At 45.3% G+C, this 21,105-nt stretch overlaps 2 protein-coding genes and 1 long non-coding RNA gene across 3 annotated transcripts in view; all 3 read left to right on the top strand.

The window, feature by feature from the left end:
* The first annotated feature begins 1,289 nt into the window (after nucleotides 1–1,289).
* LOC149350383 (uncharacterized) lies at nucleotides 1,290–2,824 on the top strand. The gene is made up of 3 exons (XR_016289447.1): nucleotides 1,290–1,395; nucleotides 1,551–1,668; nucleotides 2,719–2,824. It is a non-coding gene; the product is annotated as an uncharacterized LOC149350383 (long non-coding RNA).
* Nucleotides 2,825–3,014: 190 nt separating this feature from the next.
* Nucleotides 3,015–5,879, top strand: LOC149350382 (uncharacterized). Its single transcript, XM_089575523.1, has 5 exons — nucleotides 3,015–3,091; nucleotides 4,113–4,261; nucleotides 4,325–4,448; nucleotides 5,390–5,529; nucleotides 5,869–5,879. Exons 1-5 carry the CDS (start codon nucleotides 3,084–3,086, stop codon nucleotides 5,877–5,879), a joined length of 432 nt encoding a protein of 143 aa, XP_089431649.1. The 5' UTR covers nucleotides 3,015–3,083.
* A 98-nt stretch (nucleotides 5,880–5,977) lies between these two features.
* LOC149350381 (uncharacterized) overlaps nucleotides 5,978–21,105 on the top strand; it is a 71,552-nt gene continuing 56,424 nt past the window's right edge. Inside the window, exons 1-22 of the mRNA XM_089579401.1 lie at nucleotides 5,978–6,089; nucleotides 7,259–7,398; nucleotides 7,500–7,650; nucleotides 7,735–7,874; nucleotides 7,967–8,084; nucleotides 8,160–8,311; nucleotides 8,384–8,498; nucleotides 8,875–9,023; nucleotides 9,086–9,209; nucleotides 9,291–9,433; nucleotides 9,514–9,649; nucleotides 10,217–10,356; nucleotides 14,033–14,156; nucleotides 15,218–15,357; nucleotides 15,435–15,695; nucleotides 15,758–15,869; nucleotides 17,120–17,256; nucleotides 17,638–17,755; nucleotides 17,849–17,985; nucleotides 18,064–18,187; nucleotides 18,331–18,470; nucleotides 18,557–18,680. Coding sequence (XP_089435527.1) covers nucleotides 5,986–6,089; nucleotides 7,259–7,398; nucleotides 7,500–7,650; nucleotides 7,735–7,874; nucleotides 7,967–8,084; nucleotides 8,160–8,311; nucleotides 8,384–8,498; nucleotides 8,875–9,023; nucleotides 9,086–9,209; nucleotides 9,291–9,433; nucleotides 9,514–9,649; nucleotides 10,217–10,356; nucleotides 14,033–14,156; nucleotides 15,218–15,357; nucleotides 15,435–15,695; nucleotides 15,758–15,869; nucleotides 17,120–17,256; nucleotides 17,638–17,755; nucleotides 17,849–17,985; nucleotides 18,064–18,187; nucleotides 18,331–18,470; nucleotides 18,557–18,680 — 3,029 coding nt within the window. The 5' untranslated portion in view covers nucleotides 5,978–5,985. The remainder of the gene's footprint in view (nucleotides 6,090–7,258; nucleotides 7,399–7,499; nucleotides 7,651–7,734; nucleotides 7,875–7,966; nucleotides 8,085–8,159; nucleotides 8,312–8,383; nucleotides 8,499–8,874; nucleotides 9,024–9,085; nucleotides 9,210–9,290; nucleotides 9,434–9,513; nucleotides 9,650–10,216; nucleotides 10,357–14,032; nucleotides 14,157–15,217; nucleotides 15,358–15,434; nucleotides 15,696–15,757; nucleotides 15,870–17,119; nucleotides 17,257–17,637; nucleotides 17,756–17,848; nucleotides 17,986–18,063; nucleotides 18,188–18,330; nucleotides 18,471–18,556; nucleotides 18,681–21,105) is intronic.

Raw genomic sequence — 21,105 nt, 5'->3', positions numbered from 1 at the left:
AGAACGTGCAAGTGCGTATCGCTCCGGCCTCATAGTGCGCCTGTAGCTGTACTGAAAACTTTGACCTTGCGTGCCCTGGTGCTTGAGAAAGCTTAACGACAGCACACTCAGAAAGACTAGTTCAGCGTGATCTGCCGTGTTTAAAACTGGAGGCACTATTTTTTAGAGTGTTGCCTCGTCGCAAGCGGTGCGGAGCGTATCTATAGCAGACACATTTGCGCAGCCGGCCTGCATCGGCACGCACTCGCGTGTATCCTTTCGAACTATTAACCCCTGTACGTTCTTTTTAAACAACAAATAGAACGTGTGCGGTGGAATCATGTGACTACTTTAAACTAGCAGAACCTTGTTTTCTTAAGCTGTTCATTTAATACAGTGCGAATACGGACTGGTGAATTCATCTTATATAAATAATAAGGCATTCGTACTATAGACGAGAACACAGCAAAACCAGCTTATGACGAGCACAGGGCGTAAGATTTTTCTGTAAGTTGAATGGTATTTTATCATAGCTACGCTCAGCAAACCATTGCTACTAATCTGTCTTACACATTAGTAAGATATTTTGAGGGCTAGTCGTTTTGGGCCCACTTAAGCTAAAACCGCGCGAACAAGACGAGGAAGAGAGAAGAAAAGGGCCTTTCCTCGTCTTCTAACTAGTAGTTTTTCGTAGTTCCTCGTAGTTTTAACTTCCTTGTCATATGCGTGTCCATCGAAAAATAGAAGAATAATAAATGACGCCCCACTTCACTAAAAAAAGATACTTTATTCGTAACTTTGGAGAGTTGAACAAAATAAATTATGTTAACTGCTACAAAGCGCGAATTCCTTCCTTTAGTACGGTCCTGATCATGTGCATATTTGGAGCGCATCCGATTGTTGGCGTGATTTGTGATCTATAAGAAGGGGCAGAGGAGGGTTGTTGGTCAAGGGCGCAGTGCAGGCCGAGAAGGGCCGACTTTAGCTCTAGCAGTCCTATCACACAGTAGGATTTTCGACGAAGCTATACGCTCGAAGGAAAGAGCATTTGCGCTTTCTCGGTGACAATGAACGCCGTCCGCGTTGTATATATTGAACTTCTAGTCTGACCTACATTTCAAAAGAACTTCCATGCCTTTTTGAGGAATGTAGAGCTTAACTTTTTTATGTCCGAGTTCGTTAAAAGCAGGTTTCACTAAGTACTCATGACATCAGCGTAAAATACTTTTTTATGAAGAAACTCAAATCTTCGCTCTTGATTTTTTAGAGGCCTGTACTACTACCAAAAGTGCACCAATAGAGTGATTTCTGAGCAAAAATGTGGGGATGTCGAGAAGCTGAACCAGTCTGATACAGTTCAAGCACATCTGAGTCTGCTCAAAAAATATTCCTTCGTGTGCACCGTCCCGGAAAACAGTAAGTCTCATCAATTCTTTATTGTTGTGCACGCGAATGAACTTTTTCGTTTGATGCAGGGGCATGAGATTTTGGCCTGTGTGCGGCAGTTTGCTTTCTGTTCCCCTGCGGGGCCCCTAGTTCCACCTAACTGACGTTCAATGTCATCATTTCAGGCAAACTCTGCAAGATATCGGGAGGTCGCCTCAAGGAGTGCTTGGGTATACTGGAAACAGTCGTGATTCCAAGGGCCGACCTAAGAGGATCAAAACGAAACCTTTCAGACGCATGCAGGTAGGATGTACGAGCCATGACGAATTCACAATAATTTTTGCGATAAAAGCTCGCTAATTTTTAGTTGATAAAGATATGCAATATTGCCAAGGACTCCAATGTCGCATGTTGCCTCTTCAGGGAAGAGGGATTGTCTCGACACGATATCCCGAGGTTTTACTCAGGTTTCAAAGTTGAACTCCATGAACCAGGGAGAAAGGGCAGTGGCAATTTCAAAAGGATTGTGCGCCTTACTGACTTTTAACTGCTGTATCATGGTCCGATTAAAGTAGTGATAGGTTCCAGAGACAGACCGGACATTTAGGCATCCACCTTTTACGTTGCCGACATGAGGTGAATGCATTAATGGCAAAAGCGCTTTCTTCAAATTTTCTTCCGCCCGATACGAAGATTCTTTGAGGTCGCATTACAATCAGCGATAGCACTGACTGCACAAATGGCTATTCGGCGCTTTAGGCAAACCATATAGTACACAAGACCGGATTACAACATAATGGCGAATACGTAAGCGCTTGTCCTGTCTACCTCGTTTCTTTTGTGTCGTCTCTTTTGCGCAAAAAAACCCAGAAAACGTAATTGATGTCGCTATCCAATGCTTACACTGACCTGCTTTCAAGCTGTGCGTTGTCGTCTACTTCGCAGGGGTATCAAAGACTTCTTAGAACGAGAACTTCTAAGGCAGAATATGAAGTGATAAGCATGACATTTTATCCAACTTTTGAACTGTAACGGGCAGTGTGAGATAATAGCGCGGCTTTTTGCCATGGGACGAGCTACGAACTGCCTGGAACAAGAACTTCAGCATTATTGAGCCACTGAAAAATAAAATGTCCTCTTTAGAAAAGTGAGCATTGTGACTTCGCGGTGTCACTAAAAGAAAAGTAATATTAAAAAAAAGGTGCCCCGTGGATTAACCACGTAATCCCGGAGGTTCAATATTAATCGGCGCCGTCGTGGAAAATACCCACGGGGAAGTTTCTCTCAAGTAGTATGCGGTCTAGAGAAATGAAAAAAAGATAACACAGGCTTTCTTTTTTTTTCCCCTTCCAGTGGCATACAGTACTACGACAACTGTATCCAGGAAATCCACAACGATCACTGTAAAGCTGACACGCTTTATCCGCCCTCTCCAGACGTCCTAGAGTACGCCTTGGACTTGCAGATTAAATACAGGTGGACTTGTATTCCAAGGGCAACGCAACGTACGTAAATGAGCAGAGCTTTCCGGTCGCTTTTTTTTGTTTCACTTGATAATGAGGCCGTCATTAATTCCTTCGCTATGTTTCGGCTCCTTCATTCTAGCCTGTTCCCTACCATCGCTATCGGAAAAGTTGCGCCGGTGCACACCGTTTCTCACCGACATTGCCCTTCCAATCAAGGCCAACGCGACAGCGACTGAGAAAGAGAAAAAAGAAATGTGCCGGTAAGGACATGGTGATTGGCGGGCGTGGTTGTTTTGGCTTATTTCTATTCGGTCTGTCTGTGAAAATGTCTTATGTAACCTTTCACCACACACACAAAAAAAAAGATTGGCTTCATTACCGCAGCAGGAAGGCAGGGTTTGCGATTTTTAGGATCACGCGCAAAGGTTAAAAAAAAAACTATACTTACAGTAAGCCTGCTTTGTTTGTAATTACAAATGACAGTAGCACTGAGATTCGGTAAGCTACTGTATTTCTTATCCAAAATATGTTGCCGTACCTGACAGAAAGGCGAATTGTTTGTCACTAAGTCAGTGCTTCTATAAGCCGTTCCTGTACTCTTGAGGCGGTTACTTTATGCTTTCGTAGCTGGGAATTTCGCCGATGATTTTTTACGCTCTTGATTATGTTTATATATACATTTTTACAAAGGGTTTTGGGACGAAAAGTGACAAACTTGTAGTTGCATGCGTAACGACAGTGCTAGCCACAGTAATCAATTCCCTCTTTTGCATCTCGATTCTTCTGCAATCTTCAGTCATTTCTAGCACTCAGCTGAACGTCTGCTAATCTGAACATTGGGGATAATACGAAGCCAACATTAACACAACGCTTGATTTATAGTTTCGTATTTTTCTTTGCGCCGAATTCACCCAAGGCATGTTCCACTAAGCCCAGTTCGCCAAAGTCCAGCCTAAAGCTTTGGGTGCCGTTCTTAAAGTGCTGGCTTTTGGTTTGCACGTTAATGTTATCTGTAAAGAGCGAGGCTGCATGGAACGCCACGACAGCAGGTGGGCTAAACTTCGTTGTTTGCACGATGAATATTTCTACTAAACTCAACTATCTCGAGGCACCATTACTAGTGTTTGTGTATTCTGGATTCATCATTACCTTAGTGCATCTTCAGAAACGCGAGCCTTTATAGTTTTTTTTTTTTATTTTAGCCAATTCTTGTAGCTGCTGCATCCGAAATTACAATGGGCGCCTTCTATTGCCCTTATTCACGTGCACTGTTCTCTCCAGGGCTGCAAACTACTACGAAGCGTGCGTCAACGAGGAGGTTTCAGACTCTTGCAGCGTGTCGTCCGTAGCCACCATACTAGGAGAAGCGAAGGAGTTTTTCGATCCGCTTGTTGAATTCAGCAAACTTTGCGGCGCTGCAAAGCCAGCAGGTGAGGAAGTGAGTCGACCGGACTCCTAGAGCGCGTGCTAACGCAAATGCCTATTACACGCAGCATCAAAGTGCACCGAAGAGGCCCTGCTAGAAAGCATCATACAGTGCACAAGCATAATTACCAGCGTCGTAATGCCAATGTCTAGCAACAAAAACAACGTGGGAAATTTGAAGCAAGCGTGCAAGTACGGCTTCACTTTATTTTCCTAGTGATCTTGGCCGGTGGCTTGAAATTATTGCTGAAAGCAAGTTCCTCCTGTTCATAACGTATGTGTTGCCGGCAGTCTTTTTGCCTGATTTTTTTTTTGCCGCTCATATTCTGCTACTCGTTTCACATACACTCTTATCTGCGCTGCGAGGCATTCAAGTTTCCGCTGTCGCAAGCATCAGTAGTAGGAACGGGTGTCAGGATATAGTACAGTTCTTGATCTTGTATGCTTCACGCATATGTAAAGTATGCTTCGTTTTGCACTGGTATGAAGCTTTAGTACGAAGCTTTGGATTTAATTTTGCGATTTGTTTACGTGAGTAGATTTTACAATTAAAAAAAAAAAGACGTGCAAGGCTCTTGGTCTGTCCGATGTCAGCGCACGTTAAAGGTCGCCATGTGGTCGAAATTAATACGGAATCTTCTCTTACGGCACCTCTTTTTCTGCCTTCCTACATTGTCTCCTCATCGCTACCTTCATGAGGCTGGTTAGGTATTCACTGATAGTGAAACAGTTACTGTACGTTTGTTTTCCTAGTGACACATTTCCGTTAAATTTTCTGTGAATATGATGCGCAAGAAAAACCAAAGCGTTTCCCTAGCTGACTGTGTCTTCAGATCCTGAGCTTGAATTCTGGCAGCAGGGTCAAAGAGCCGAGATTACACAACTATGTTGGGAGAGAGTAATGTGCTTATGGGAACTTGCGCATGAATTTGTGTAGTAGATGCCCATTTTGTTTGTACATTCGGCTCGTAAAGCCAGTTTCTTGTCGACTCTGTTCAGAAAGCGGGCATTAATGTGCCCTCCACCTTTTGGGGAGGATTTCGTCACTACTACGTTCACTCGCGTGCAAAAGGTGATTTAAACCTACTACCTACTTAGTACTGACCCTTTTCTTTTTTTTTCTTGCGCGTAAGGTACCTGAGGTACTACGGGCACTGCGCCGGTCACTCGCACTCCAAAGCATGTCCGAACATCACGTTGGGTATAAGCACGAAGATACGAAATCTGACAAAGGTCCTCCTAGACAAGTACAACTGGGTGTGCTCCAACAAAGGCAAGCCACTGTTCAGTTTTCATACCTTCTACTGCTTATTTTTTTGTTCACGTTGGATATTATGCGAGTGATTTGTTGCGGAGCGGTCGATTAGATGCACCGACTTTGCCGAAAGTAACCAGGCTTCCATGGCTGCGGAAAAATCGAGCTGATGGTGGAGCCGCAGCGCTGCAGTCGCTAGCCCTCGTTTGCAGCGAGGATAACCTGCGTGACGTTAACCTCCGCCATCACTATCCTCACCTGGATGATAATAAGTCTCCTGATTGAATAATTAGCGCTAAGGGCCGCCTGGTCACTTTTGTCAAATACAGTACATGGCGTGTCATTTGCGCTCTGTAGGCGTGCTCTAAAGCGGAAAAGAGCAAAAAAATTGCAGCGATATTAAAGACGTCGTGTTGATTACGTACGCGTCCTTTGATCTCTCTCTTTTCAGTGACCACTTGTGAATATGCTGAAATGGAGCCGCTCATTAAGAAGTGCTCGGAAAAATGGATAAGACCAGAAAGTTTCGCAAAGCTGAAGAATACCAAAGATGCAGAACGACTAAAGTCTGCTTGCCGGTTGGTAGCAAGTTTTTCTATATCGGTTTTCGGCCATTTACATGTGAAAAGTGCGGGGCCAGGTTTCTAAGATTCAGTGCTCTTTTCTGCGTAAAGCTCTCCGGGCGGCTGGCTCAGCCACTGCGGTTTTTATATTTTAATGTTGTGCTGACATCTGGCTTTGTCAAAGCAACGAGTCGCGATGACAACAATGAAAAAACGACGCACATTTATTGCAACTGGCTAAAAATCCCGCAATTTGCGATGCGGACCACCTGATGCCGTATTCAGTATGCGGCCATGTTGAGGTAAAAGGGCACGTTAAAGGTGACAGGTCCATTCGATTGTTCCTCAGAGCAGCCACATACAGAACGCGAAGTATAATATTGTTACGTGGCGGCAAGCCCGATGGAGACAGGACTACACGACATGTGGCGATGGAATGATTCAATGGCAGCGGGCCTAGCGCGAGCCCTCCGTGCCGCGCCACTGCCCACTTTGTTGTATTCTAATCCGTGACAATATCTAATACTTAGGCGATGCGATGCCGAGCTTAGTTCTCTACAAGTAGTTTCAGCAGCGTTGAAGTGTCAATGCTTGAATTTTAGACAAATTTCATTGTCACTTAACAGCAGTGATTACGCGGTGGCGGTTAGTTGACGATTATCATAATGTCTCAACCACACTTGCATTGGGCTAGAATTCATGCAGAAGATAGAGGTTTTAAAGTGTCATTCTTTTTTGGTGTTAGAGCAGTTTTGGTACAGGATATGCATGTTGTGCTGTTTTGACTTCATCCCCTCAAACTGTGGTTAGGCTCGGAGTTGTTTGTGTGGTTGCCGCCAAAGTAAGAGGGAAGTGAGTGCCGCGAGGGGCAGCGAAAAAATTGTTTTCATGTGGTCGCCTTCAGTCTACCATGCACTGATAAGACACATGCTCTCTCTTGGTATGTTTTTGGGAAAAACAGGTTTCGATTCTGAAACATAGTTGGGAAATGAAGCTATAAATTAATGCTTGCAGCTGTATCGGTGGCTAAGCTTTCGAATTCGCTACGCCCGCTTACCGTTAGAAATCTAGCACTCCAGTCAAACTCAATCATCCGCTTTTACGATTAAACCAACGTCATTCGTGCTTTGGCGCACTTGCATGAGGGCAGATGGTCGCTCACTGACGCAATGTCTTTTGTTTAGGTCGTACAAGGATTATGAGCGTTGCGTGTTGGACGGAGGAGAGAAGCTGTGCCCATTAGAAGCCAGTCTCAACCTGACTGCAGTCAATGAGGTGTCAGGGAATTTTATGTTGGAACACAAGTGGGTCTGCGAAGAAATTAGTAAGTGAAGTGACTCCCTTCTTATCGCATGCAGCCTCTTAGAGCATTCACTCTCGAAAAGTGCTGCAAATAAAACGTTCCGTAATTTCCACCCTCCACAGAAAACATCTCTACCAGTGGAGGTAAAGGGCCTGATACTGTTGTCTGCTCGAAGGAAATTCTGTCGCGAGATGCTGATGAATGCTTTGGGATCCTGAAGTATCAGCTAATGCCTTTTGTGAGGCTTAAAACCCACCGGCGATTTGTATGCCAGTAAGTCAGTGTGTTTTCATACGATTAGTCTCAATAGATGGCTGAGTAGACTGTGACCCACGCTATGCGGTCTTGAATTTGCAGGGGTCTCCAAGCGTACAAGACTTGCCTCAGTTCTGTGTTTGAAGAGTGCACTAATGCGTCCAATGTGAAGCTGTATGACGACACAAGCGAAATTTCTCGCTACGTCAAGCAGTATGAAAACCTCTGCACAGAGGAACACGGTTGGTGTTTTTATCATTTTAACCTCCGGTATCTGATAGCACTGCCTTCTCATACTAATGCTTCACTGCACTCACCTCAATGATTATTGCAGGAACCACGTGCAACATAAGTGCAGAAAGTTTCGACATTTGCCAGGGAATTGTCTCAGCGATCATCAAACCGAATGCATATCCAAATGCAGTCAGCACAGAAATGTCTGAAGCTTGCAAGTATGGCCTAGTGAAAGGTGTCTTGAGGGCTACCCAGGGGTAGCAGGGGCTAACCTGTTCACTTTTGTCCAACAGGGGTCTTGGCTATTACGGAGTGTGCATTGAAAACGTTGTAAAAGAGAATTGCCGTGAAAATGACGTCTTGCCTAGTTCCAAGTCACTGCAGCGTTTTACGATCGACATACTGGCAAAATATAACTGGACATGCAAGTTCTCTCAAGCTCCAGGTACGAGACCGGTTTCTCGTGGAGTGCTGCTAACCCGCATAATGTTTGCCATCTATCATTCCTCTCTTTCAGACTCGTGCGATACGAAACTCCTGAGCAGACACTTTTCCGAATGCAAGGGATTTCTTCGTTATCTGGACCGGCATTTGGCCAAGAATGAAACTAACGATCGTGGAGTTACGTGCAGGTATGTCTTATCGCATAAAAATGATAATAGAATAGTCACTGCAGCTTTTGTTCTGGCGGTGACCTGCTGAAACTACTCGATTTTGGCACCACGTGATTTGTGCAAAAGTTGTACTAGTCCTAATACGACCCACATTAAACGCTTCACTGCAGTTGACATTCGCGCTCAAATGATCTAGGCTCTCTCTCTCTCTCTCTCTTTGTGATTAAGGCTAAATAGGTGCACGGGCTTCGTGTTGGCAACACAACCGCGTAAATGCGTCTATAAACGCAGGAGAGTTTCAGCCTGAAGCAGTAGTGTTAAACAGGCACAAAAACGAAGGTAATAATTTGACGATTTATGTGTTGGTCATGAATATGAATTTGCACTTTTCCAGGTACCTCCGTTACTATACAACTTGCATCAACCAGGAATTCACTGAGACGTGTGGCAAAACTCCAAGAACTCTTTCCATGCCGGAAATGATTGAAGTTGGGGAAAAGTACAAGTTTTATGAGGAAGTGTGCAAAACTGACGTTCCTGACGGTATGTATAATGATGCTGTGAACTTAACTCTGGCAGATTGTTTATTCTTATATTACTTTCAGTAAAAACATGCACCAAGACAGCCGTGGAAGGAATGTTGAAAGAATGCAAAGGAATCATGACAACAATCGTGATGCCTGCGTCGGCGAATAAATCGGACATGACGAGCCTAAAAGTCGCCTGCAAGTAAGGAATTCTGCGTTTAATGTTTTAGCTCTTCTAAATATAGTATAAGAAAGAAAGCCTTGCCTCCTCTCGAACTTTAAGGTACCTACGATACTACCAAGAGTGCGTTTCGAGCCAAAGTACACTGATGTGCGCGGAGGAAGGACCATCAGTTGTCGACTCCATAAAGCAGGCGGCTTCCGAGTATTACAGTGCTTATAACTGGACTTGTGATGCCACGAAAGGTGCGTATTTTCGATGCGTTGGCTGTTCGCGATTCGCTATTCACCTCAAACTGTGCATTTTGTGTCTCTGGATATTTCAGATCTTCCATCCTGCTCCAAAGAAACGTTTCAAGAACAAGCAAAGACATGCTTCGAGACGTACATCACGAAGATTGTAATCCCCCACTCAAGGGCGTCTTTGGCTTCTAATTACACTAGCTTGAGCATTGCCTGCGGGTGAGTTTTTTTCACATGAAATCATCTTATTACATTCTCTTGTCTCGTATTCATCGTCAAGCGCAGTAAATACTATGGATTTCAAGGATGAAAAAAATGTTGATTCTTTAACGCATAGTTTGAATAATCGGATGTCATTATCGTGGCAGGAAAAAATATTGCTAGGGATCAAATGCACTTTCAAATTGTTACAGGTTAAAATACAACGAAGCAGCACAAGGAGGATAGCAGATCTGACCTATTGTTTGAAAAAATGTTATTGAGTATTAAATCACCCAATTGCAAACTGCTTATTGACAGCCCTTATGGTGGTGGCGTGCGTAATTAAAATGCAGTTTTCATGACTTCTTTGCTCTTTTTTTTTCTTTGTCTGCCTTTCACCGCTGCTGCATGTCGTTGGCGAACAGTTTTCAGCTGCATGCAGCTTAAGGTTGAAGTGGTTATTTGGAACCATGTTTGAAGATGTTCTGAGAACTGCAGCGCCGGCCAAAGCCTGGAGCTTTGTAGTAAATGCTATATGCGATATAAGTATGGTCTCGTTTTAAGTAACCTTGAACTTTTTTCCAGGGCTGTGCATGAATATCAAGACTGCGTTTCGACAAAGCTGCTAGCAACGTGCCCGGAGGAATACAAAAGAAATGACAGACTTCTGGAAATTTTCACTGACGGAGTCTACGGCATGTACAACTGGACATGTGCGGTCCGAAGTAAGTTGAGCTGAGTATTTTATACGCATGCCCCGCGTTTGTTACGCCAGCTCATGAATGTCTTAGAACAGCCGACGTTTGAATAGAGTTTTACCGCATCTGGCCTCGTTTCGCTGGATGCAGTGCTAGTCCAGCCTAAAGGGGAACCATTAGTAAGAGTAAACTGGCAGTTCGTTGAACTATCACTTTGTAAACAGTAATGTTAAGCAGTAAGACATGACACTGCGCGATATGATTTATGGGGCTGCTGGTCGCGCAAAGGGAGTCTTCGAAAGAAAGTGCACTGCGTTTGTGCAACCGCCAAAGGCAGCTTGAGTGAAAGACATTAGGTCTCACAGCGCGAAAGATCTTCCCGAGGGCTCACAGCGCGAAAGATCTTATGAAGTGGCAGCGCTGTCGGCATTAATGGCATGGAGTCGGCTGCATGCACAGTGGATCAGTATTTTCGTCTTGTGCTATTCATTGTCACTTCTGTTCGTGGTGCATTCTTAAACAAGGAGGGCGAAGGAAGAAAACAGCCGAATAATGCGGAGCAGATGTTTCTACGCTGGGCCTCACTCATTTTCTAACCTTCAGAACTTATCACTTCAAATAGCAAAGCAGCAGGTTAATATTCATGGCAAAAACAGCTCAAACTAGACGGGACACAGAAGGAAGACGTCACACGCGCTGTGTGGTGTCTTCGTTCTCTTGTGTGCCCCGTCTAATTTGCGCTGTCTTTCACCATGAATATTTTAGTTCGGGTCAAAGCCAATCAAGAATCTTGTGGCGTCCCTGGCCTTGAGGGTGCAATAATAAAATAAATATTACCGTGATTGGGTTTCGAAACCGCGGCGGCACGAACAGGTCAGCTTCGCTGGCCACTGCACGAAAGCACTATGCTATCACCGCAACCGGTCGCACCTCGTGTTAAACAGCAGCACTCTTGCGCTGTGAATTGCACGTCATCGTCTTCATTAACTTTCATCTGCGGCGCGAGCAGAACAGTTCCGCTTAACCTGAATCAGAGCTTAACCTGAGTCTACTATATCGTCGCCAGACGTGCCGACGACCAGCAAAGCAAAACCATGAGCAAACCAGGCTAAACGTACGCTTTAACTTCTACTCGGCTTAACAATGTTGAAACCCTACCACCTTTTCTCCTCAGATAATGCTCTAATGCTACAGGTAATAGGGCCTGTTCACGCGTTTCTGCAGAAAAAGGGGGGAAGGGGTGGAGGCACGCCTCGAACAAACACTGGTCATCTCTCAAGCTGAGGCCGGGACGTTAAACTTTAAGGAAATCGACGTCACAGCTCCGACGCGGGAGTTCTGTTCACGCTTAGAAGCTAGGCAGACGGAAGCTTAATTATGGAGGGTGTTTCTCGTACTCAAACACGTTTGAAGAACGAGAGGCACATTTGCAAAAAATACAACTGGCGCAGTATTGTTGGAGGTCGCCTGGGGCAACCGAGTATTTTTTAGTTGTTAAATAGGCTAGGGGATTAGGAACAATACCGTAAAAACAAATTTTTACCTGTAAAGATCCTTGAAAAGCCAAATCAGCAGCCTCGAATAGTGTCACTTTTGTGACGTCATGTGCATCCGCAGTGGAAAAAAAAAATAGAAAATTCCAGTGTATCGTCTGCTTGGCTAGTCGAAATCTGTGTCAGCTATGCTTTTCATGGCGTGAAGCGTTATGTGATGTATTTTGGCGGCGGTGTTTCCTTTATTCAGTTCAGTTCAGTTTGTTTCATTGGATCAAATCAATTGTTTTGAGCTCAGTTGGGCCGGTGCACAGAATTTCGCGGAGGAAAAGTGCTTTTCAAGGACGCCTCTGTCAGCGTTGAGAATGAACTGGCAAATGGCTTTTCTTTTTTTGCTGCGGCATATGTTATCGCTTGCGCGTGGTGTGATGAGTACATCGGTGAAAGGTGCAGTTTGGATGCACATCAAAATTCTACCATCAAATCTCGCCTGAGCTCCTGAATTCTTGTCGAACATGCAGATACTGAGGGGCCACCGCGTTAGTTATGACAGCAATGCGGTACAGTAGTTCAAAGGAAACAAACCTGATGTTGTGCGTTTATCTCGAACCATCGCATGTTGAGACCATGGCATGAACAGAAATAATAGAAATATTGCAGTTGCCCGCTGATTGCATGCATACCACACTCCCGTGTAGTAGCGGAAACGTCAGCAGTCTTTAATGTTCCATTATCGTTCGTTAGTAATGCTAGGTGTATGCGAATAGCACTTTTTCAAAACCGAATAGAATACGAATAGTGCAGCACTGCTACTGGGTAGAATACAGATATCGTAGCTGAAAACCGAATCAAATACGAGTCGATTAACGAAATAGCCGAATCGAATACCAATCTAATAATTTCACGAATATTCGCCACTTGTGCGAATATTCATAGGAAGCGAATAATCGTGCGAAACAGCGAAGCGCTCGCAGTGGCGTAGTGGTACGGAACTACAGCTTATAGAGGTATAGCTATAGCTGTCAAAAGCCGCAGCGCTGATCTACACCAGAGAGTAAGCAACTTTAAGTCAGTACGTCCGTCATCTTATATGTACAGAAAAATTACGATTTGTTCTCGATGATGACAGCGAATAAAAGCGAACAAAGGAGACAGAGCTACATAGGAGAGAGAGAGAGTGTGTTTAGACCATGGCCTCCGATATCGGGCATCAAGGCGCTGTTTGCTAAGCCTGTCTGAGCACTGCCACTTCGCCTAATTTTGGAGGCCATGTGTGAACATTATGCGCGCCGCCAAACGAATGGACAGCGTCGCAGTGCTGAACCCTCAATCTCATGCTGACCGGTCGCAGCAATATGCTGTGCGGCATGCCTTATTCGAAGTTCGTGCCAATTATTCGAGAACTGTTCGAGAACTTTAAAGCACCCTCCTATTAAGCGTGTTCTTCCCTTTGTTGACCCTTACAGTGTTAGCTTGCACGTCGGAAATACATGAGCATGATATATTTTCCGTTTGAAGAAAACAGCACCGCACTCATCGCATACTATTTTGCTTGTTAAGCGTAATCTACGTGATAGGCGTGAAGTACTTTGCTCTCTGTTGTTTGTTTCCTTTCATCACTTTTGATTTTCATGTAGCAGGGCGTTCAGATATTCCTGTGAAACGTACCTTTAAAATAATTTTAGTCTTTCTAAAGCACATTACCAACTAGTACTGTTCTATACTTCTCTCACTGATCATGAGGAGTGTCGACAACTTGCCCACCTGTGTGCAAGTTTTCCCTGAATGCATGGCCCACGTTGTCCCAAGGTGCTCTTCACGGATTTCGGCCCCGCTCCCGAAGCACAGTATAAGAAGTGACATAGAAGGCTGCCCATAAAATTGTGTCGCGGATGGTACAAGGATGAGATGTGACGACTGGGCAGGCCAACACAGGAATAGGTGATTAAAAGTCCAAAGCTACTCAGTTCATCATCAACAAAGGAACAAATTTATCAAACCTCTATTTTGGCTACTTTCTTATCTTCCTGATCCGCGTTAGCAGTTCTTCTCATAGCCAACCCCGGCTCATTTTTACAGAAAACGTAAGGAGCTCGCGCATGACTGAGAAAAAAAAAATCGGTGAATGTTGGGAGATTTACTCTGACTCATCGGATGGGGCGATACTTACTGGATGCCTGGAAGGTCTAATGCTCGTTTTTTCATTGCAGGTCCAGAGTGCACAGATGCAGAGTTGCAACAGCAGTTTCAGCAATGCCATAAAATCGTTGATGCCTACGTCGTTCCAAACATTCAAAATGTTTCGGACTCCGCGCAACTCAGGACTGCGTGCACGTAAGTAGTTTGCCAAAACAGTTTTCAGAGGTCTTGAAACCATTATTCATACTTACAGATCCAGAAAGAATATTTCCTTGCCCCGACGTCCTTTGTGCTTGATCTAATTTAGTTTAATTAAATATTTGAGATATTCGTATTGCATCACATTGATGTGATGTAAATTTAATAGCGAGTACGCGTTTAGCTGCCATGGTAGTTACTGGATCGGAGAGGTGGGCGTGTAATTCCGGAAAAAAGAGGCACTAATGGCCGAGAAATCCTGCAGCGCTATATTGCATTCGTAGCCTTGAAGCTTACTGTCACTGAAATATTTGACTTTGATCTCGCCAGGAGATCGCCGCGCACCACAATACTCTCAATGAAGCTGCAGGCGTCCTTCAATTTGGTTCTTGGGAACGTCGTTGCTTTCTGGTGCTGCACAATTCAGCAGCATTACTGCTTAGTCAAATCAGCGGTGTTCGTTATACTAGCATGGCTGTTAGATGCGCCGACTCGAAGAAGCTGAGGGTACAAGCCATGTGTATATTCCATTCAAAATACGTCTGTTATGAAGGGCTGTGCAATGGTTATATACAATGAAATTACAGTTATAGACTAAGATATCATTGGTAATCTAAACACCCATGCATGTTCATGAAGAATATTCGTTTCGCGGGTATATGTGCTCATTGCTGAGCGTCAAGGCCCATGGGACGTCGTTACTAGAGGGGGGCGTATTTTAGGCTTTACTTACTGTTATCGGGGGCTTTACTCAAGAAGGGAAGAGTGTTGCCCATGACAGAAAGGTAGCAGGCTTGCCAGATTTACAACAGCTCATTTGCCTGCTCATGTAAAGCCCAACGTGTACGCCTGAGAAAGAATTAAGTACTTAAGAGGGGCGTTTTGCGGTAAGCTATCGGCCAATATCTCTGACTGAACCGCTGTTCGCTCGCCCGACAAGTAAAACTGGCAGATGCAATTGAACTCTCTAAAGAATGAGACCAGATTCAGGTGAAACTCGGAAAAGACGGAGCTGTTCCTATCATACATATAGTTTTTCTTTTCTTTGTTATATCCAGGCACACAAGAAAATACCAAGATTGCCTAGTAAACACTCTCTCGGCGCTCTGTGGCGACAATAACACAACGGCAGTAACCGCTTTGAACCAGCTTACTCAAAACAAGTTTTCCATGTACAACTGGACATGCGAAATAAAAGGTGCGTTTTTAAATTACTTAACATTTACACGTCAACACTGTTTGCAAGTAATAAGCGTTTTCTATTCTTTTCTTCAGCGGTCACTTGCATGGAAGAGTTCATTTCGGCACAGATTACGAACTGCTCAACTTTTCTGGCCAATTTCGTCTTGCCTTATGCAAAGAAAGGAGCAACATGGAGCCAGTTGAAAACAGCGTGCAAGGGTCATCGTGATTATCAGTCTTGCGTGCTGCACCAAGGTTTTAAGGACTGCGAAGATGGCATGAACGACGCGAAGCTGCTAGAAGCCATAACCAATGGTTCATTTTCGGCCTACTCTTGGACGTGCGAGACGCAAGGTGAGGGCTAATTGCTCCGAGAACCCCCTTTTCAGAGTACTCAAAGCGGTCATTTATTTCAGGAAAAGTTTGTCGGGAAGAATATCTGGAGAACTGTTCGACGATCATAACCACGGTGGTTTCGCCGAACATTAAAGAACCGCTCGAACTATACAAGTTGCGCCAAGCATGCAAGTACGTAGTCGCTTTACTTTATCGTCTTTACAATGAATTTCACCCTGCAATTCTGCCCAGACTAAGCATTTACTAAGCAGTACCAGACTAAGCAGTTAGCTGAAGCTCAACCGCGAAATACTTCGTCTAGCTCTCCGCGGCTTCTTTTTTTCGCTCGTTCAGCCTTGACACTTCTCGAAAGACAAAGAGCCTGCATTTTTATCTGGGCTATCATGGCCGTGAGCGTTCGGCAATGAGCCCCTCGTTGTTGTCAAATGACCCTTGGCTATCGCCGCTGTCCGGGAGTTCCTATCTCGTGCGTCTTTAGTCAAAAAGACTCGCAGCGTAGCGCAGTTAGTGGTGGACTCGTGGCCCATTGTCCCGCTCAAAGAATGACCCACTGCACAACCAGTGAAGAGAGCATTGCATGTGCCCCGTCCGATGCTGGCGTTGCTGCAGAGGTGCAACGGCGGAAGTGCTTTGCCCTCGCTTCTGCTGTGTCCTCCTCGCATACCCGCGTACTGAGCTTAACTGTGTCAACGAACTTGCCGCCGCTCTGTCGTGACGAAACCTGATAGCCAACCATCCATAAGAACATGACGCTGTTGCTGCTAGCTCACACGATAGTAATAATATATTATGGCTTTCGTGTGCTGAGAGCAGCACGGTGGCTACATTTTGTTGCGATAGCAACGAGCAAAGCAACGAGGCGTATATGCGAACGGGAAAAGAAAAAAAAACATTGAGCTGCTCAGCGTATAGAGTTCGATAAATATGCAATGTGGTCCACTTTTCATATACGAAACAACATTGAGAAAATAAAAGCAAACGCCCGCGGTCTGTTTGGGCATCAGTGAAAAGGCGACGGTGGCCTGCAGCTTGGGAAATAAACTTTAATGCTAACTGACCGCCGTCGTACTAACCGTCTGTATGATTAGGCGGCAAATCCCGCTTTTTTTAATGAGTTTTTTAATGAGGCATTGACAATTGGCCGAGACATTCCTAATTCCCCGGTCTTTTTTTAAATATGACCAGAGTCAGCATTTAAGGCTTCTTCAGCACAAGATTCAAAGCGTGACAATTCGGCTTTTTATTTGGGCCTTGACTTTGAAATATAGGACACCAGTGTAGTCCACAAGCTCACTAAAAGCGTATTGCTGCTTTGTATTGAAAGAGTTTCCCCGGCAGCCTGCGCTGTCCGCTGAGCTGGTGCTGAGGGCTTTCACTTCGAAATGCGGCTGCAAAATCAACTTTGCTTTTAATACTTTCAGGGGCGTCCACGCCTATCAAGCATGTGTCAATGAAATGAATGCTGCGTGTCCCGTAGAAGGCATATACTCGCACAGCAACATATCAGAGATTACGCATGATGTGTTTAGTGCATACAACTGGACTTGCAACTACGAAGGTGAGCGGAGCGTTAAATTCTAGCCTGCATTCAGCGACAATCTGGCTGTTTCCAGGGTTGTTTTCTGGCGCCTGCTTTCATGCTGCAATTTAAAAAAAAAACAGCCCTATTCGATCCTCGAAGCTCGCATCAGGAATAGGCAGCTTCGTTCGCGCTTTTTAGTTTGCTCTGATCGAAGACGAGCGATTTTCCACTCTGACAGTGATCGACTTAACATCGCCCTCACAGTTATTTTTTGTTTGTTTTTTTTTTGCCAGCCGTTTATCGCATTTTAAGGGGCACCAAATATCTATGACGATGCTGTTGGTCACGCGCCTCATCACAGGAGTGATAGCAAAGCCATCTATAATAAAGCTTAGTTATGGTTCTTTAATATTTCAGGCTGTACAAACCAGACTCTCAAGTTTGCCTTGAGTAAATGCGAGTCGGTACTGGATACTTCGGTGAAGCCTTACGCTCTGAACAGATCCGCTGACGACATGCTGGACAAAGCTTGCAAGTGAGTCGAGTTAGTCGCGACTGGTCGCACGGTCACTAATGATGGCACCCGATCAAACCGCCTTCGTTCCACGCATTTTCCCCTTCCTTGCAGAGGTCTGCACATGTACGAAGATTGCATTGTTGAAGTTCACAAAGGCTTTTGCCCTAACAGCTCGCTCAACTCCGTTAAGCTGCTTCACGAGGCGGCTAGAGCCGTGGAAATGTACAACTGGACGTGCATAACTGGATGTAAGCGATATAACAAAAGTTCATTGTTCGTGTTGCTCTTCTGCATTAGATTTATTTAACCCACCCTCTGCCTTCCAGCTGACAACTGCACCAACGCAAATTTAGAAAAGAATAATCACCAGTGCACCCAGACTCTTGAATCTGATGTTATTCCTTACCTGGACAGAGTGTCGAGTGTACAAGTGGCGGAGATCTTGTGCAAGTAAGCTCGCTGCTCAAGTTGCTTCATCTACAAACATTTCTTGTGTGACGTTACAGCCAGTTCTACCAAGTGGAAGCTATATATGTATGTCTATCTGTTGCCGATCTCAGGTATGTGTTATGCTTCCTCCCGTTCTTCTGCAGGCATGTACGGGAATATCAGATATGCATACTACAAGGAAGCAAAGCATTGTGTCCTGATGTGGACTCTCCTGACGTATCAAACCTGAATGAATTAACGTCCGGGATGTACACAAAATACGAGTGGATATGCACCTTTTCTCGTAAGTAGACCGTTTCATCGAATTTAAATACGCTTTGGCTTCGCTTCTGGCGTAGCCTCTCATGAATGTCGATTAATCCTTTACAGCTAAAGCCTGCAACACCTCTGTTTTTGAGACTGTATTGGCCCAGTGTTCAAAAGCCATAACCGACCTCGTGATTCCCAATGTCGAAATGACAAAGGACTCTGAGAAGATAAGAGAGGCATGCAAGTACGAAACTTTTTCTGTTATTTCGTCCTATACCTCACTAGTTTTTTGATTAGGGCAATATAACGCAACTAGACAGGTTTGTTTTGGTTTCCGACAATAATTAGCTATTGCAGCTGCATTGTACAGCTGTGCTTCAGCTCGTCGATGACAGGAGGTAAACCATGGTGGACTCTAACGGAGGTAGTACGCCACCAATGACTAGCTTGCCGTTTTTAACACAAATTTTAGCGCAGCATATTATTCGCTAACGTCTGAAGAACGAGCACCTTCAAATTTCAATTCAGTCATCATCAAAAGAAGCAAGATAACAGCAGATTTAAACTGACACGCACGAAGGCGCCTGTTCGCGCTGTGCGAGAGAGTCAACTTAAGGCGAGAAAAAGTCTCGAAAAGCATCTCCCGGATGATGTTTTCGGTCGTATCGTGCTGCAGGACTATACATTCAGGCTACAGAGCATTTCAAAAAATCCAGGACCACTCTGTCTGTGAGAGGAACAGTCGCCGAGCTGTGAGGTGCAGCTCCTACCATGCTTCTGGCACTCCAGTAATGCTTTGCGAAGTGAGAAGTGTTGCTTTATACAAAATACAGAGAACCAACCAAGGCTCTTAGAAGCCACCCGGATTTTTCGACCAAATCGCTCCCTCCACGGGTCATTTATTCATTCCGCCCTGACCTCAGGCCGGCTTCTACGGCGCATACAGTAGGCACGATTGGTAAACGCAGCAGTCGCCCTGCGAAGGAGCATCCGCCTCGTATGCGGGTGGTACCGCCTGCGAGTCCCGGTCCTACACGACCCGAGCAGAGCCATACGGCTAGGTGATGGCCCCAGTCGAGCTCGAGCCTGGCAGACACGGAGCCTGCCACACGAATGAATCAGTTTTGAGTAGCAAGAGCCGTCGGACAGCGAAACCACTGCCTCTTAGCTCGGAGCGGTTTCGCTGTGTGACCTGGCAAACCATTGTATACTCGTCGAAGCATGGGTGTCCGCCTTTTCCGGATGCTGTACAGCATGCTGTCTCCTTCGTTGGGCCATGCTGGACGCATCTGCAAAACGAACCTTAGGGACAGCAGCACTTACACGAAAACGACTCTAGCGCATTGCATTTCGTAGGGTATCACTACAATGCAACGCTTGACCGTTTGCACGTCGAGCATCAACTCTTGCACGCATAGCTCTTGTTCTCGTCTCCCCTCGCGAAATTCACCTCTTGAGGCGGCATAGCCATCTCAGTCTGCTCACTTGGCACGTTTATCGAATGCACCTTCTGACCGCAGCCTCGTATTTACATGGATTCTATATTCAAGCAAGTTGACGCAGTGCCATTCTTTCCCATTCTTGCCAACCCCACGCAACTACGCCCGCACTTTTCAGTAGCATAATCTTACAGCCTTTGCGCCTTCTGGGCTCAACTGGTTCTGGAGCAGCCGAGCCCCTGCTCGGTTTATGAAGCCGAACTTATGAAGCGCAGGGGCTGTGTTCTATAAGCTGTTCATTTTAAAACCGCCATTTCGCGTCCATCTGGTCCTCTGTCATTGGTCACTCAGACGCGTCTTTCAAGCGCATGTGGGAAGCGACTCAGCCATTGGGTTGGTTGGCGACCGGACCTCACCTATGGCTGGCACTGACTGCGATATGCAGCCACTGGTGAGGTGCATCGCAGCGCTCTGTCAACGGAAGGCGACTGGCTGCCATTGGCTGTGATGTGCAGCGAGCGGTGAGGCCCGGTTGCCTTCTACCCAATGGCCGGGTCGCTCTCCACAGACGCTTGAAAGCCGCGGGCATATCTGAGTGACCAGTGGCAGAGGACCAGACGGATGTGAAACAGACAATGGAAAATGGACAGCTGATTATTTATTTATTTCAAAATACTGCAGGCCTATGTGGCCCAAGCAGGAGGGGCAAACAACATAACAACACACAAAAGAAACGAAAAAACAACACACAGCATCATTCGGCGATAACAAAGGGAAGATTATCGGAGGAAAGGGAGGGTCATTAGAAAATACAAAATGAGACAACTTAACCAAGGAAATGTTCTTCCAATGCGTTGCTAAAATTGCTATTTTGAAAAAGGGATTCTGGGAGCATATTCCAATCGGAGATGGTTCGGGGGAAGAAGCTATACTTAAATGAATTTGTTCGTGCAAAGATAGGCTGCAGTGTGTGTTCCTTAGTGTGTCGTGTACGTCTGGTGGTAGAAGGTTGAACATAGGAACAAAATTCGGTTTATTTTGCGGCGGTCTGAAAGAAATAGGGCCCCAGGTTTGTTTTTCTCGCTAGTGAGTACATGTGGAAGTTCGACGGGTATGTTGTCATGAAAGCATGTGCGTCCTGAATAGAATTGTGTCAACGCTGTGTGAACCGTGAAATAAACAGCCGTTCGAGCTACTGGGGAAGGGAAAGGAGGGGGAGGAGAGAGGGAA

The sequence above is a fragment of the Amblyomma mixtum genome, chromosome 3, assembly GCF_055824585.1.
Source record: "Amblyomma mixtum isolate Tamu chromosome 3, ASM5582458v1, whole genome shotgun sequence".
NCBI lineage: Eukaryota > Metazoa > Arthropoda > Arachnida > Ixodida > Ixodidae > Amblyomma > Amblyomma mixtum.
The sequence above is the reverse complement of the archived record's forward strand: the minus strand, read 5'-3'. Positions and strand labels throughout refer to the sequence as shown.

What these genes read in the sequence shown, in the direction of transcription:
- LOC149350382 (XM_089575523.1), top strand. An exon ending in CGGCGCTGCAAAGCCAGCAG is followed by an intron (nt 4,262 to 4,324) that starts GTGAGGAAGTGA and finishes TATTACACGCAG; the next exon opens with CATCAAAGTGCACCGAAGAG. An exon ending in AATTTGAAGCAAGCGTGCAA is followed by an intron (nt 4,449 to 5,389) that starts GTACGGCTTCAC and finishes CTTGCGCGTAAG; the next exon opens with GTACCTGAGGTACTACGGGC.